Consider the following 16,437-nt stretch of genomic DNA (forward strand, 5'->3'; position numbering starts at 1 on the left):
TGCAATGCGAATACTTTCCGGAGCACATGGAAGCGCATGTCATTGTGGTGTTGCGGTCGCCGTGGTGGGGGTGTTGCTGTGCCCAGTACCCGCTCATATCACAACAAGTTTCAAGCTCTTCGACACCGTCATTCGTCCAATCTGGAGAAAATACATTGTACGTCCATGTGTCTGATGCCGCCAGGGAATGGACTGTGGTACCGTGGCGCAGAGCAGGCCCGACCCCAAATACTGAGTCGATAAATAGGACAAGCTGCGTCAGGCTGCAGGTACCCGTGCGGCCATAGGCAATCAATTCTTTTCTCAGACCGTCCGGCATAGACAACAGAGCCAGGTGAAGCAGGAGGAATTCGGGGGCGCAATCCAAGACCTGCAAGTCCATGGGGTAATCTTAAGCTCGTGTCACGTTCTGGACAATTGGCAATAATCTGTGTCCAGTGGATCACCCATCGAAATAGGCAAACTTGGCAGCGCAGCTAGGAAATGGGCCATCACAAGCTCGGAGTGGTATCGGATAAGCTGCCTGCCGTGAAGCTTGGCACGCCTCGCCTTGATGGGCGATGACGCCGGGGACAGGTCGAGAGGTGGTGATTGATCATCTGTTTCTTCTTCAAGACGGCGTTCGGTAGATGAACGGGTGGGCGAGTTTAACCATCGTTCATGTCGGACCAACCCCTCATCAGTGTTTCAGGGCTGGCTTTCCGCCACAGTTCACCGCCGCCACGGGGCTCTTTCGGAGTCGGGAAGCTGCTGTTGACGATAGAGAGGACATGATCGGGCCCGGTTCCGGGTAGATGCAGTAGTTCTCGTGCGGCAGGCATGGCAAAAGATGGTGCAATTCCGCGAGTCGTGGGTCGCGGCCGGCCTTACAGTCAAGACTCGTCCAAGACGCCTGGATGGCACAGGGATGTTGCGCGAAAAAAGCATTCCACCTGCGCCGACGTCGCCGCCTGATGGTGTTCTGTGTGACGCTACCGCCATTGCAACAATTTCTGTTACTTTGTGCGGCGATCACCGATGTTCAGGCGGGCGGGAGGTGTCGTCGGTGGGGACGGTGTGGGTGTTGTTGTTGTGATGGAGGAACAGGTGAGGTGCAGCTGAGGGTCGGCAGGAAGCTGGCCGTGGCGGACTCAGGGCTTCATGCTTGCATCCCTTGTCAGGCACCAACAGCAAATTCACGCTGGATGCGAACGGATGCCTAACCGATCTAGATGGGTGGATCTTCCGCCAGGCCAGCAGCAAGTGGTGGCTACACAAAATTGAGGTCAAGCAGTGGCGTGCGTTTCAGACAGCCCTGCTCCGGCAAAATACATTGTACCAGGATCCGGCTATGGATCCCTGTCCCAAACGCCTCGCCTAGACGACCTGCACTGCTTTAGTGCCTTCTTCTATCTCTAAATGTCCGCGCCGACCAGCACGTGTAAATCGTTATCATAACATCAGCCCTCGCCCGTCCTCAACGTTCTCAGCCGTAGGGGGTCAGTTCACCTCGCCAGGGCCTTTGCAAACGCTCCGCTGCTCCTCGATCGAATCGCCACACACCACAAGTGCTTTCCGAGTCCAGCGTTTCGCCGACTTCTTTCAGCAGCTTTTCCGCAACAGGATGCCTCGTCTCGTTACTGAAGAACAGCGGCCGCCATGATTCTTCGCTCGTCTCGGGCTTCTTTCGTAGTGCTCGTTGCGCGTTCTCCAGCTTGTTCTTGTTGTCTGCCACGCCTTGCATGTGGCCCGACTGTATCGACTTGATGACGCCGCCCCATGCGTTGCGAGACTCCCACGGGTCTTGTTTCTCCACCGGCGGTACGCGGAAGTCTGTCGATTCTGCTGAGGCCACATCGTAAGTGTCGATCACCTCGCCGGACTCATTCTTGACCTCGAAGCTCTCGGACCAGCTGCCTTCTGCGGTAAAGATGGGATCTTTATGGTTTCTGTCTTCTGTCTTGAAGACCGATGCCCTGACATGATTCTTCTCCCCTTTAAGTCCAAGAAATGTCTTGCCGGTGAAATCGACGTCTGCGATGTAGCCCGACGAAGATATAATGGAGTGTGACCCTTGCAATTCCGGATAAGGCGAGCCTGTGAGTATTCCCTGGACTCTCACGTTCGGCAGTGGTATGAGATAGTCCTCGTCGAACTCGTCGATGTGTAGAATGGCATGACCGATCTGCTGAATGTTCACAGAGCCGTTGAAGGTTATCTCCTGGCGGGTGTAACCCTCTGCGTGCACCCCGTGCTTGTCGTTCCAAAGGTAGCACGCAGTAACTGGTGGATGATGGCTGACTTGTTCAGCAATGAGTTTCGTGTCGTCGTCCTTGGATCCACATTCGCCAATGAAGACTTCGCCAAGAAATGCATTCAGAGGCTTCTTCACGCCATCTTTGGGGTCTCGCCCTGCATATTGCTGGCCCTTCAAACTAGAGAGAAACCACTTCAACACCGCAAGGATCCTCTTGGCCGGATCTGGTTCGTGAGCGGGGGCGACGAATAGATCAGGGTGTTCGATCCAATATCGCGGGAATTCGGTGGTCGATTTGTCGGCCAGGACGAATGGGGGCGCGGTGATGTTGGACAGATCCCCTCTTATGGTTGCAATTGACTGCGCAGATGTTAGACGAGAAGAAGAAGTTCTGCGTCGATACGTACTGCTAGAAATTCCTTCAAGCTGTTGCGTTGGACACCGTTCTCCGCCATGGTTATAAATCGTTGATGGGTTTGGGGACTGGGCGCCCGAACCAGTTGCGACTCCCCTGGATTATATACAATTATATTCTCTGCTAATGTACAGCAGGCAACGCTTGCCTAGAACTGACGTGAGCGCGAAGCACTCGGCCGTTCGAGTAGTTGACGTGAAGACAGCGTAGGTTTGCAGTGGCGGAGCGAACCAAGATGTCGTCATTGATCTCTGCGACTTTCTGGGCTCGTCTTTGTGCCAATTGGCACGGCTCCGCTGCGATCAAGACGTCTCCGGCCAACGCCTTGCCATCTGGACGTGTGCTGGCTGGACACGGGCAAGAAAGGCCGTGACAGACATGTGCCGGTGACACGTTCGGTCGTCACGAGGCTCGGTGTGAAAGTGGGAAATGGTATACTTACTCAGCCTTGGACCTACCTTTATTTTGGGCAAGTCTTCTCGCTATCAGACCAGCACTTCCTCGGCAAGTTGTCGACAGTGTGCAAGAACTGAGTACGCGCCATTCTGCAGGTGGATGCCGCCTCCATCTTGCCTCTCAACACCGTGTCTGACAGTACAGAGCCTTCAGTGGGCATCCTCAAGGCCATGGTGAACAGGCTATCGCAGCATCATCCACACCGGCATGGCCTCGCTGCCCATTTCGTCGATGGCATACGTCGTAAGCAACAACGTGCTTCGTGGTCGGGTTGATGCGTGAGAGAGTGACAGTGAGTGAGTGGTTTGGAGCGTTAGCCTATCGCTTCCCTATCTGGCCGGTCGGATGAGCGACAAGGTCTTGGCAACGGCTTCTTAACTTCACGTCCTGCTCTGCTAGGACTTGACATTTGCTGGAAACATCTCCTCTAAACAACATTCGTCATGGCAAAGCTGTTGAAGAGACCATTGAAGCTGGCCCTGATCCAGCTGTCCACTGGACCAGACAAATCGGCCAACCTGGCAAGGGCACGTTCCAAGGTTTTGGAAGCAACTTCGAAAGGCGCGACTCTCTGCGTCCTGCCCGAATGCTTCAACTCTCCATACGGCACCAAACACTTTCCCAACTACGCCGAAACGTTACTACCTTCTCCCCCAACGAAAGAGCAATCGCCGTCCTTCCACGCGCTATCCGAGCTCGCCAAAGAAGCCAAGGCATATCTTGTAGGAGGAAGCATACCCGAGTACTGGGAAGAGACGAAGAAGTACTACAACACATCTTTGACATTCGATCCGAATGGAAAGCTCCTTGCAACACATCGCAAGGTCCATCTGTTCGACATCGATATTCCGGGCAAGATTTCGTTCCACGAGAGCGAAGTGCTGTCGCCGGGCAACAAGGTGACGATCGTTGATCTACCCGAGTACGGAAAGATCGCCATTGCTATCTGCTACGACATCCGTTTCCCTGAGCTTGCAATGATTGCAGCTAGAAAGGATTGCTTCCTCTTGCTGTACCCTGGAGCTTTCAACCTGACAACTGGCGAGATGCATTGGGAGTTACTGGCACGGGGGCGGGCGATTGACAATGAGATCTACGTCGGGCTTTGCAGTCCTGCACGAGACATGAGCGCAGACTACAATGCTTGGGGCCACTCGTTGCTTGTGAATCCCAATGCTTCCATCCAGTCTGAGCTGGATGAAAAGGAGGGTATCGCTTATGCCGACCTTGATGGCGACACCATTGAGGAGACGAGGAAAGGCATTCCTATTTATACGCAGCGGCGGTTTGACGTCTATCCAGATGTCAGTGCCGGGAAAGTGAAGTATGAAGAGTGATAAAATCGTATGGCAATCCTCTGCGACACAGCTATGGAAATCAATGAAAGAGTTTTCCAACCTTCTTCTAGCAATTACGTCTCTGCCGCTTTACGCTCTAAAACATCTCAGCTGTTGTTGCCGTGCCAAACTGGCTAATTCGTGGTGGCAGGAGCTATGTAGATCAAGGCGCCTAATGCACTTTGAATTCTCATCTGCAGGTTCACGCTACGAACATCCACCCTCGACACCTCAGTCACTGGCCAGCTCCTCCATCCCTCGATCTCCTCCCGCCGAATCGACATCCATACCCGTCCTGACTCACCGACTCGCACTCGAGGACGCTGGCCGTCACTCTTTTCTCTCGTTCCATCATCGTGCGACGCACCTCGCCCGTTATCCGCCCTTGCGTGAATCTACGCCTTTGAACAAAGCCTAGGCTTGCCGATGAATCGCTCGACTTGAGATCATGTCGTCTCAAGTCGTGGTCCCGCCGGCGGATACCAATGTTGGAGGACTTCGCCGAAGCACCAACGATCGTGCACCATCGATTTCGAAGAGGGATGTAGAGCAGAGACATGGCAGAGACAATGGTCCTGGTCTTCTCAAGAGAGCAGTCACTGCCAATACTGTGAGGTCGACTCCAACCGCCGTCCGGAAAAAGCTGCCTTGGCTCGATATCCAACCCTCGGAGACACATTTGAGTGACGTGCAGAATCCTCCTCCATCAAATACCTCAGCTGAACTTCTCGGACATACGCTGGGAGCAAATACTCGACTCTTACCTACAGATACATCAGCGCCATCTTTGTCCAATCCAGAGCCCGCCCCTAGTGTCAACGGGATTCAGCATACTGCCATTTCCACGCAGCCTGCAGACGATCCAAGCTCATATCGAGCTTTCTATGCTTCTTCAGACTACAGCGCACAGACGTCGGGTGGTGAAGATCCAATGCCCGCAACGCTTCCTCGACAAGATCCAGCTTCGTACGAAAGACTGGTCATGAATCCATTGTCATCGCGGGCTCAAGTCCAGAATTTGGACTACCGAAATCAGGAGGAACTCAAAGGAATGCCAAGTCAAGTCTCAAACTCTTCAGGGTCATCAAAACCTGCAAGACAAAGACACCACGGCACAACGAAGCCAAAACCCAAGCCGAGCTTAGATGCGAGAAATGCGGAGTCTTCTTCATCGTCCGAGCAACGACCGCGCTGCAAGTCCTGCGATGCCTCGTTCAACCCTCGCAAGGTTCCGTCCAAATCACTGTCTCCTTCGCGTTGTAAACGAGGCTCGCCTGATCAGTCAAGGTTGCGCCGCAAGAGCGACGCTGATGCTCGTCACCGTGGTCAATCTCTCAACCATGCCGTCAGCGAATTCGAAAACCTCATGCAGGAAGCTCTCACAATGGCAAGAAACGCAGCCAAATCTGGTCGAGCTGATGACATTGCTGGTGTGCTGATCGGAGCGACATCTGCTCTCAAGGAAGCGGGATCCGTGAAGTCAGGAATGAGTGGTGGACCACTTCGACTGTCGCCTCAAGCTTCGACACACTCCTCTCAATCTCGCAAAGGCGATGTATCATCTAATACACCCTCGACTTCGCGTGGAAGAGTCTCCTCAGAGACCCTCCCGATAGTCATCACGCAGAGTGGCAAGTCACGCAAGCGCCGATTTCAGGAGTCGCATTCGCATAATCTTGAACGCGGGACCACCTCATTCAGGCCACCTAAGTTATATACTCCGCCACCTGGAGATTCGACCGTTCGTGACTTTGCATACGGCCGAAAGTTCACCAGGAGGCATTCGGACTCCTCAGCTGGGCGACCTCTTGACTACGGTGCCGCCGCTTCCTTTTACGACGACCATGGCCAGTCGGTTGCTGCGCAACCAGGTGTACGCAGAAGTATCGTAGGATACGATAAGTTACTTACCTCACCTCCGCCAGCTCAGGTACGAAACGCTCGTCGATCTTTAGGGAAGCAAGACCGCGTTGTGCGTGCGCATCTCTTACAACGTCATGTGCAGAGTGGTGAATCAGCCGGAGGAGAACGAGCTTTCTCGTTGCATGAAGCCCAATCGCCACCACTACCGAACGAGTCACCGACTCGCGAATCGCCTGGACACTCACCTGACCACCAAAACCCATTCTCGGACAGCGCGGCTGTGAGGGATATAGGAGCCGAGCAAGCAGACGATGACGACTCTACGCCTCCATCAGAGCTTGCCAGACCGCAAGCCTCTAAGTAGGTCCACTGGCTGTTTTAACGGCGGGTCTGTAGAGTATGGCTGACTTCTTGATGGCAGAACGCACGTCAGCCTCAAGGATGGCGACATGTTCAACGCAGACCAATTTCACAAGCATCGACCCATTGCTCGAGATTGGACGATGGGCAGGAAACGGCTCACGGCGTGGATCGCATGCTTGAACACCATCTTTACGGGGTTCATTGCTGGAATCTACGTGAGTCAATCCATAGCGTTATACCGGATTCCTTCATACTCATTGTCTCTGCAGGCCGGTGAAGTTCCTCGTATCCAGTATCAGCTGGGAGACCAATCGCATTGGGTCATCTTTGGCAACACGCTGTAGGTGGAATAATGCATTGACGGGACGACATTGCTAACATGTGAAGGCTCTTCGCCGGTATGGGAATCACTACGGTAATCTTTTGGCCGCTTCCTCTGCTCCACGGCCGTCGGCCTCATGTGCTTGTTGCTTTTGCACTGATGCTGCCCTGCCACATACCTCAGGCCCTTACTGTGTCTACATCACACGATCCAGGAATCTTGTATCGATTTGGGCTGCTGTTACCTCGAGCTCTAACAGGTCTAGCTCTTGGCTTCGCAAACATCAACTTCTTGCCCACGCTCTGGGATCTGTTTGGAGCCTCTTTGATGTCGGAGCGCCCACATCAAGAGCTGGTTGCATATGACGACGTCCGAAGACAAGGCGGTGGTGTTGGAGTATGGCTTGGTCTCTGGACTTTTTGCTTCAGCAGCTCGCTCTCGATCGGCTTCTGTGTTGGAGCATGCATCATTTCGAAACTCGATCCGAGCTAGGGATTCTGGATCGTCATCATGCTGTTGGCGTTCTTCTTGCTGGTCAACGTGATTGCACCTGAGACGAGAAAGGGCGTGTATCGCCATTCAGTCCACCACTTCGTCGACTCGACCGATCCCGAGAAGATCAGACGAAGAGTGGCCAAAGGAGAAGTCAAACTTCACATCTCCAATGATGGGCCTGCGTGGTGGTGGGAAGAAGTGTGGGCTGGTCTCATTCTCACGAAACGCATGATATTCCAGGCTGGATTCTTCGTCATGATGATCTATCTGGCTTGGATCAATGCGCAGTTGACGCTCGTCATTCTGGTGAGTTCCCCAGTGATAAGTTTGAGCGACCACTGCTAATCAACACAGCTCTTGGGCGCCTTGCTGTCTCGAGACTACGAATGGAAGCCGCAATGGGTTGGGCTTGCAGCGCTTGCCATACCACTCGGCGCAGCTCTCGCAATGCCTCTTGCGAAGGCATCCTGGTTCAGCCGTGCGAGGATCACGCCTCCACGAACAGACAGTATGACAATGCGTACGCACATCACACGGAGTTCCCACTTCCTGCGTCGTCTTCTGTTCTCACTACTCCTCCCGCTTGCTGGACTGGGCTACTGTCTGACTGCATCTGGACCGCCTCTGCACTGGAGCGCATGCATAATCTTCGCTGGTTTCGTTGGGTTCCTCACCGACCTTGGAATTGCCGAGTGTGTTGGAATCATCATGGAGACTTTTGATACCTGCGACCTTCAACCTGGAGCCAACACGAAGCATCGGGCTCAATCGATGTCCTCCAGTACCAAAAGGCGACGAACGAGCTACTCATCCTTCCCGCGAGTCTGCGCTGGCTTCTTCGCAGCCCAATCTCTCGGTTTTTTCTTCGCCGCCGCAGCGACCGTCGTCTCCGGCCGCGTGACAAACGCACACGGCGCGCAATACGCCATGGCAATAGTAGCCGGTATCCTCCTCGGCGTCACACTACTCTTCTTCATCGCCGTCACCAGGTGGAAGAACATTCGAGTCATTCCCAGCTACACCGCCGATGCAGGACGTCCGAGCAAGGAATGGCACCCTCTCGATTCGGAATGGAAACCTGTGATTATTGGCAATCCGTCGGGGCATATGAGACGGATGAATATCTTGGAGATGGGCAAGTGGTCGCGATGGTCGGAGATTCGGAGGTTGAATAAATTGTCGAAGGATTGAGACGGTCTTATTGGAGAAGAGGGATATATATTGATAGACCCTAAGGACTCCTAGAATATGCAGTTGTCAAGATATCTCTTTCTCATTCATAGAAGTTCCCTATCGGATCATATTCGTCTTGTTAATCTTCTTAATTTTGCGGATTGATTTCGATATGTTGATCTGGATGGAGGCTCCGAGTAAATACGGTGATATGAGCAGGGAATGTCACGCAGCGGAGATGGAAAGTCTCGAATCAATTATCTCAGTGCAAGTCTAGGCTTTCTGAGAGGATGGAAATCGGGGGTTGTACATGGACAAGAGAGGGCGGTGCGTGAAGTCATCAGTCGAGGAAAAACAGGGGATCGACTAGCGAGGACTAGCGCGGAGCTTAAATCTCGCGTCAATTTGACTGCACCTCCTTTCCCGCTCGATCATCTCCAATTTGCAATGATGAAATGTCTGTCCTCCGTAAAGCATCATCGAGCCCCGTCTTGGTCTGAGCTCAGATGTCGATGCTGAGATTCGATCCGGCCACGAATGCCATATGCGATCATGGAGACGCGGGTCCTCTCTCAGCCGTCTGCTCAGTGCAAGAACGTGTGACAGCACGACCAACGACGATGGGCTCTTTCTCACACCGCATCCACAGTCACTACTCCTCATGCGTTTTGCATGTCGAAGAGGTGTGACTAGGTGTGACTCGCCTACATAATGAGCCATGAAGACAATGGAGGCAACGTCCGGATTCGGGTCAGCGAGAACAAAGACAATCATTAGTTCATCTACCCACGAGTATCCTGTAAGGACAGAATGAACCTTCGAAAATGCCCCCCATCGTAAACATGGACCCGGAGTACTGGAGTCTTCATAATTACGAACTGAAATGGCACGGTCTATACGGCGACAAAGCAAACCCATTGACCATAAGTCGGTCTCTACACTTCGTGTACGGATGCATGTCCTGACTATCACAGCGTCGTTGATCGCAACTGTCCGCGCAGAGTATCGCACAATGACAAACAGGGAGGCCGATAACTTGTTGCAATTCCACCGGCGACTTGAGGCTAAATTGGAAAACCTGGAGGAACAGATTGAGCGGCTTCAGTCTGTGCGCGATGAAGTTGAACGAGGCAAACAGCTCACGAGGCCGGACCCGAATATTCCTCGCATCAAACGCTACATGCTTCAGGCTGAAGCAGTTATAGACGTTGCACATGTTGTTCGACGAGAAGCACAACAAATTTTGGATCTTAGACTCAATCATGCAACCGAAGCCGGACTGGTCTGGGTCCGCAACTTATTGAGAGAATGTGGAAACCTGGAGGAACAACGTCTTGAGGAGATCAAAGTGGCGGAGCAGGCTTTGCAAAAGGCAGATGGAGGACGGAAGATGATGCGCCCCCACGATGCTCGGGAGAGGCGCGTAGAGTCGCTGAAGCAAAACTTTGTTCACGAACCTCTCGACCCTAATCACTTCATGGGCCAGTGGGAAGCAGTGATCTATCTATGCGGTGGAATATCCCAAGCTGGGCTCTGGGTCCTGCACAATCAACACGGTAAAGTCATCGATGTAAGGCTATCAGATGAGGGAGACCATTTGTTGATACTGACGTCTGCTCTCACAGCGCATCGTCCGAAAGAATGACTACATGGACTACCGCAAATGGTTCAGTACAGATCTATGGCATGGGCATTCAAAAGACTTCCAGAACCGAATACCGCTCGAATTCTGGCTGCGAAATAAATGCTGCAATGTGTCTGACAAGCATTTCGCTCGCATGCGCGCGTGGTCCCAAGATCACCAAAACATGGTTCTATCGCTGTATGTTGAGTATTGCTCCTTCGAAGACCTAGGTGCGATCCAGCAGGGCTATCTTGAGCCACCAGCCCATTTCGTCCCAGAAGCAACATTGTGGATGATTTTCAAACATCTGGTCGAATGTTGCCTTGTCATGCGACAAGGTGGGATCCGTACAGCGGATCCGGACTGGCAGCAGATTGTTCACAGAGACATCAAGCCCCGTAAGTACGATCTCACACATCTGATGTCAAGGTGGCTGACCATTAATCAGGTAACGTGTTCATGGACGATGCAGCGAAATCATACTTTCCTCGTTACCCAACACCGAAGATGGTAAGACATCCTATGTGTCCCGGATCGATACTTGTTGACATTTGAGTTAGGGTGATTTTGGATTGGCCATTCAGACCGATGAAAAAGATCCCATGAATCCACAGTTTTACAACCGTGGTGCTGGTACCAGGCCTTATATGGCCCCAGAACAAATGCCATACGTGAACGATAAGACTAACGAACCGATGGACGATTGGCAACTGCTGGACTATACCAATGTCTACGGTGAGCTGAAAGTAGATCTCACAACTGACTCTTTGAAAACTGACTTCGCGGTAGGCATCGGGGCGCTGATGTACTCTCTCTTGATCGGTGGCTTGCACAGGCACCAACAACCCGACTTTCTCGATGAACGGGAGAAGTGGGAGACCACTAACGATGCGGATGACTTTTACAGCAGGACTCTTCGAGATCTCATCATGTCATGTATCGAATGGCGTCCTTCCGACCGAAAGACGCTGGATGCTCTTCTGGAAGAAGTCGAAAGCGCCATCAACACCGTGGACTACCTCAATCGCGCTGCGAAAGGGGTTCAAGAAGCCGACGACTATCATGACCTCTGGTACCAAGCGGATCAATACCGCCTAGAACTTGCGCAGGATTCTTCATCCGACACTTGGGAGAAAAGAAGTGAGGATCAGGCACCCGGTGCTTCTGATCCACCTTCGACTGATGTGGAGATTGTCATGCAAGATACATGATACTAGAAGTCAACTGTATGTGGAAAGACTGTGCCCCTCTTGGGTAACACCCACGAGTCTCTCCTTTCCCTGCAAGCTGATACCCGATTTGTCTAATCTCCGCAGCATGCATGACAATGCATGTGCCTGTTGCATCTGTCACAGTCTGCTCTTGGCTAAATTCTCAGAGAGGACTGTGGAAGGCCTGTCGCACAACAAAGAGAACAAAAGTCTTCCTTCAACAAAGATGGGGCTCCGGATCCGGTAGTCGACCATCCTTGCATACACGAGAGACCTTCTCGAAGACCGGGGTCCACCGTTGCCGTCTGATAACTCCCAAATTCGTTTGTTCAACACAACATGTTCAGGCCAAACGACTCCAGACCGCGGCCAGGCACTTTTGAGGAGCCGTTGGATAGCGCCAACGATGCCGCTGCACAGGCCGACCACGCGCGCAGACGCAGCTTTTCCCGGTTCTTCTCAGAGCACTTGGGCCTGCCAGAAAATCATCCACAGAGAGGCACGTTGTCCAATTAGAAAATGAATGCATAGTTTCATCGGTGCTGACGTCCGCTCAGAGCGGCTAAGAGACGAAATCGAGGAGTGGCACTACCACCTCGCCTATAATGAGCCCCTCTACAACAGTTTCGTCAGAGATGCACGGGCTCTCATTGAGCATATCGAAACCATCAATGCAGATTTGAACCCTCTGGAGACGACCCTTCCGACAGAGGTCGCTGACGGGGCAAGACAACATACAGGCGGCACACTCCTATTCAGTCAGGCCAAAACTCTGGAAGACAGATTAAAGCAATTCAAAATCAGACGGAACGGGCTTGTGGCATTCCACGAGAGGCTGCGAAATCGATTTGGCGGCTTCGCGAGCCGTCTTGCCTGGATCAATGCTAACTTGGATTGGCGACAGGACCAGATACAGAGAATTAGTGAGCGCATGAGGCTCGATGAACTTCTGAAGACCATGGCGACCATCATGAAGAAGCTCAGACCGAGTGCTACTACAGCCTCGATTGCTGCAACGAGCACGATCAAAGAACCGCGCTTCAAGGGCAACAAGGTCGCAGGAAAATACCCCGACTCGATGCTCCGAGCTGCAGATTACACGGCTCGCGAGCGTGCAAGGACTGCGCCATCTGTCGGTTTGGGAAGCATACCATTGGACCCGCCCCCACCGACCTTGGAGAAGCGGTATCATTTGACTCCGAAGGACAGTGACTCGCCGACTAGCGACTCGGCAACTAGCGAAACGTCGTTTTTTCGCAAACACGGGTATTATGCCGTTACTCACCACCGGTGGACTGCTGACCTCGTGCACCCCTGGAACATCGCCAAAACATTTGCCGGGGGCAGCGATACAACGAAGATAAGGCTGTGCGTCCGTACCGATGCCAACAACGCGGTTGTCGACCGGATCGTGGAGAAGAACACCTATTTCAAGGAATTCCCATGGGCGAGGACAACCAATTGGGTGGGACAGACGCCTGCCACGACGTCGGACGAGAAGGAACTCGTGCCTGTTGAGTGGTTCACACAGGCCAAACTGTCGTCCCGTTCAGATACTCAGGTTGTGGTTGGTGTGAGATCGTATCCGAGAATATCCCTTCAGCAAAGAATCATGCGCATGTATGTCGAGTACTGCGGCGAGGGCGACTTGAACGATGTTTTCTCCGCCTATCATCTGCAACAGGGCTATGTCCCTCTGCCGTTCCTTTGGGTCCTCTTCAAGGCGCTCGTTGAAGGGGGCCTACTCATGAAGAAAGGAAGTACGACCGAAGCTGTCGACGATTGGAAAGAGATTGTACATCGCGACTTGAAGACGGGTAACGTCTTCCTTGATGTGCCCGATCCTGGCGACTTCCCCTTGTACCCACGACCAAAGCTTGCGGATTTCGGCCTTGCCATCCTCGCCAGCGAAGATGATACTACCAATCCTGTGCTATACAATACAGGCGAAGGGACGAGAGGGTTCAAGGCACCGGAGCAGATCCGATGGGTGGACGACACATCCCGGCAGCCGGTCGACAGTTTCAAAGTCCTGTCTCCAGCAAACGTCTTTGGAATCGGAATGATAATGAGATCGCTCATGTGCCTTAGCTATGAAGATGACGAAATCCCGGTGCGGTGCCTAACGAGAAATATTGCCAACAGAACCGTGTATGAGCCTTTCGGAGAAGACACTGTAAGGCAGTATGGCATGGATATCTGCAACAAGGTTGAACAATGCTTGTTGATCAATCCAGACGAACGCCCCGCGCTAGAGAGTCTGAACGAGCAACTGGAGGAAGTCATGGTAACCGACAAGGGTGTGCGAGATGCGCAAGCAAGCGATGTGCAAGCAGGCGAAACACGAGAAACGTTACTGGGCAGAAAAGAGGTGGAGTACAAGATCGGAATGGCATTGCAACCTCGTACGACCCCGTTTGGTGCCACCGATATCGCGGCCATGGAAAAAGTCGCGGACAATTTGAACAGACTAAGCGTGAAAGGGAGGGGCGTGAGATGGCGGGTACTGAGAGGGAGGGTCGTGAAAATGAACGGCGTGAGAACGGGCGACTGATAAGGAGTCCGTCGTCGAGGTTTTTGAGAGACAGGGCCAAAGGAAGAGGGCAATCAAACTAGAGGAGCGCCATGGAAATAAAGAACAGCGGAAAGAGGAGGCATGAGAAGACGTTAGTCTGGCAGAGTCATAACGTACTGTGATTTCGCACAAAATGCTTATTCATGGTATTCACTCAGAGTGATGATTCCATTCCCACTCATAGCCGCAGCTCTTCGAACTCTTCATCTTGAGGAAATCCCAAATGAAACCTCCCACACTTCGCCCACTCCAGCACCGCCTCTTTGCCCGTCTCGAAATCAATCACCCTCCCGCCATGCTCTTTGTCATCGCTCAGAAAACTGCACTGCAGCCCGTCCCCACTAATCGCCTTCTGCCACGTCGGTATGCTGTACCCGAAAATCGTCCCCTTGACATCCCAATACGTCTGCTGCTGGGTGTTGATGTACTTGAATGCCCCTCGCAGCCGGAACGGCATGGTGGTATTCTTGCCCGCCTCAAACACCTCTTTCAGCTTCTTGCTCGTCGTGCTGGGCGGCGGTTTGACACGCTTGTTGGGCTGGAAGATGGTGACCATGACGAAAGGTAGCTGGTCTTCCTTGTCCGCGGGCTCCACGTCGCCATCCTTGTCGATGCTGTACGCTACACCGTCTACTTGGATCATCTCGCTCTCTTCGTCTTCGAAGACGCCGATGCCGTGGTTGCCATGGTTCGTGAGGAAGGCTACGGGCGGGCCGCCGTCTTTGAGGCCGGCGTTGTAGGCGGAGTGGAGCGAGAATTGGAAGATGTCGTTGGGTATTGACTTTGCCATGACTCGAGGGCGAGGGAGGTGGATGTGCGAGATCCTGTAGCACCACGTGCCCTTATACTATATCGCTTGCGATTCCGAGTCGAGAAGATAAGGCGCGTTTTAGTGTGGTATGGCTGATATACCGAGAGGACGAGGGAATGCTGCCAAACGTTATCGACAAGGGATGGTCAAATTACCATACGAGCACGTAGAATTGATGCAAAAGAAGTATATCAAACATCAATCGCTCGACAAAGTCATCAGGAAGCTTGGAGATGTCGTTCATCCCACCCTGCATTTACCACATCCATCGTGGAGGGGCTCTGCTGCAGGCGTGCAGCCAAATTTGGGTTTGATGGAGCCGATCTGGTGGAAAGGAGACATCCGATCTCGTCATCAACCCTCAACGTCTTCTTTCGTCCAGGAACATCTTTTCTTGTGGTCAACTGTACACGGCAGTCAAGGACGATATCGATGGCAGAAGCACGATGCTCTGGGTATTCGTCTCCGTGCTATACGAGCGACAGTGATTAGCACGCAAGAGGTACTAAGATAGGCGAAGCCGACATCGCCAGAGTAGTAATATCTTCAACTTGATTCCTTACCATCCTTCCTCACTATCCTTCCTTATCATTCTCTGTCAACTTCTTGAAGAGTAACGATAGAGCTGCAACTAGGTTCATCTTCAGCAAGCAACAGAATAAAACATTAAAGCTAGAGAGAGAGGAAGCCACCAGTTCTTCACAAGCATCACGAACGATGATGGCCCCATTGAACGTCCTCGTCTTCGGATCAGGCGCCGTAGGAACAGTCTACATCCACGTCCTCGTCCAAGCCGGCTGCAACATAACAGCAGTCTGCCGCTCCAACTACAACGCAGCGAAAACAGAAGGCTTCCACATCGACTCGGCCCTCTACGGAAAAGGAATCCACATCCATCCGTCCAAATTTCGAGTCGTAAAGACCCCCGAGGAAGCAGCAGCATCGCCAAAAGAACCTTTCGATTACATTCTCGTATGTAGTAAAGTCCTCCCCGATCTTGAGACGAGCAAAATCATCGCAACGGCTGTGACGGAGGGCCATACGACGATCGTTCTGATCCAGAATGGCATCGACATCGAACAAGAATACGCCTTGAAATTTCCTTCCAACCCCCTCCTCACCTGCGTAGCATACATCCCCACAACGCAGACCGCCCCAGGCTACATCACGCACGGCGACGTCAACATGCTCGAAGTCGGCCCATTCCCTACAGAATCCACCAGGACGAAGGAAGCAGCAGAACAACTCATCTCGACCTTAAACACCGGCGGCGGAAACCTGAAATACGTCGAAAAGATCCAAGAAAAACGCTGGTTCAAACTCCTCCTCAACGCGCCTTGGAACCCCATCTGCGCATTGACACTCTCTCGCGACGTGGCATTCTTGGCATCGTCCGACTTCGCGGAGAGTGTGATCAAAGGCGTGTTATCGGAAGTCGTATTATCATTAACTTCGTCTATCAAAGCCTCAGTAATGCCAGCACACCGCAAAGCGTCCCACAGCGTCCATGAGCTCCTCCCCAGTGGTGCCAACGGCGAACACAGCGAACTCCAGAT

At 52.7% G+C, this 16,437-nt stretch overlaps 7 protein-coding genes across 7 annotated transcripts; 5 read left to right on the forward strand and 2 right to left on the reverse strand.

The window, feature by feature from the left end:
• Positions 1-1,465: 1,465 nt before the first annotated feature.
• M409DRAFT_65063 (uncharacterized protein) lies at positions 1,466-2,691 on the reverse strand (the record flags this gene model as incomplete). The annotated part of the gene is made up of 2 exons (XM_033816354.1): positions 1,466-2,596; positions 2,644-2,691. The coding sequence occupies 2 exons, from the start codon at positions 2,689-2,691 to the stop codon at positions 1,466-1,468; spliced, it is 1,179 nt and encodes a 392-aa protein (XP_033670268.1).
• An 859-nt stretch (positions 2,692-3,550) lies between these two features.
• On the forward strand, positions 3,551-4,444 carry M409DRAFT_52628 (uncharacterized protein; the record flags this gene model as incomplete). Its single annotated transcript, XM_033812124.1, has 1 exon — positions 3,551-4,444. The coding sequence occupies one exon, from the start codon at positions 3,551-3,553 to the stop codon at positions 4,442-4,444; it is 894 nt and encodes a 297-aa protein (XP_033670269.1).
• A 448-nt stretch (positions 4,445-4,892) lies between these two features.
• On the forward strand, positions 4,893-8,678 carry M409DRAFT_20602 (uncharacterized protein; the record flags this gene model as incomplete). The annotated part of the gene is made up of 7 exons (XM_033805469.1): positions 4,893-6,374; positions 6,450-6,667; positions 6,729-6,885; positions 6,940-7,010; positions 7,058-7,388; positions 7,485-7,793; positions 7,842-8,678. 7 exons carry the CDS (start codon positions 4,893-4,895, stop codon positions 8,676-8,678), a joined length of 3,405 nt encoding a protein of 1,134 aa, XP_033670270.1.
• Positions 8,679-9,543: 865 nt separating this feature from the next.
• M409DRAFT_52631 (uncharacterized protein) lies at positions 9,544-11,495 on the forward strand (the record flags this gene model as incomplete). Its single annotated transcript, XM_033812125.1, has 5 exons — positions 9,544-10,230; positions 10,286-10,682; positions 10,733-10,794; positions 10,845-11,019; positions 11,074-11,495. 5 exons carry the CDS (start codon positions 9,544-9,546, stop codon positions 11,493-11,495), a joined length of 1,743 nt encoding a protein of 580 aa, XP_033670271.1.
• A 339-nt stretch (positions 11,496-11,834) lies between these two features.
• M409DRAFT_52632 (uncharacterized protein) lies at positions 11,835-14,049 on the forward strand (the record flags this gene model as incomplete). The annotated part of the gene is made up of 2 exons (XM_033812126.1): positions 11,835-11,947; positions 12,027-14,049. The coding sequence occupies 2 exons, from the start codon at positions 11,835-11,837 to the stop codon at positions 14,047-14,049; spliced, it is 2,136 nt and encodes a 711-aa protein (XP_033670272.1).
• A 199-nt stretch (positions 14,050-14,248) lies between these two features.
• On the reverse strand, positions 14,249-14,860 carry M409DRAFT_52633 (uncharacterized protein; the record flags this gene model as incomplete). Its single annotated transcript, XM_033812127.1, has 1 exon — positions 14,249-14,860. The coding sequence occupies one exon, from the start codon at positions 14,858-14,860 to the stop codon at positions 14,249-14,251; it is 612 nt and encodes a 203-aa protein (XP_033670273.1).
• A 741-nt stretch (positions 14,861-15,601) lies between these two features.
• Positions 15,602-16,321, forward strand: M409DRAFT_32888 (uncharacterized protein; the record flags this gene model as incomplete). Its single annotated transcript, XM_033810267.1, has 1 exon — positions 15,602-16,321. A coding segment is annotated over one exon (720 nt), but the record flags the coding sequence as incomplete, so codon positions are not given.
• Between the last annotated feature and the right edge of the window lie 116 nt (positions 16,322-16,437).

The sequence above is a fragment of the Zasmidium cellare genome (genome assembly GCF_010093935.1).
Source record: "Zasmidium cellare ATCC 36951 unplaced genomic scaffold M409scaffold_10, whole genome shotgun sequence".
Taxonomy (NCBI): Eukaryota; Fungi; Ascomycota; class Dothideomycetes; order Mycosphaerellales; family Mycosphaerellaceae; genus Zasmidium; species Zasmidium cellare.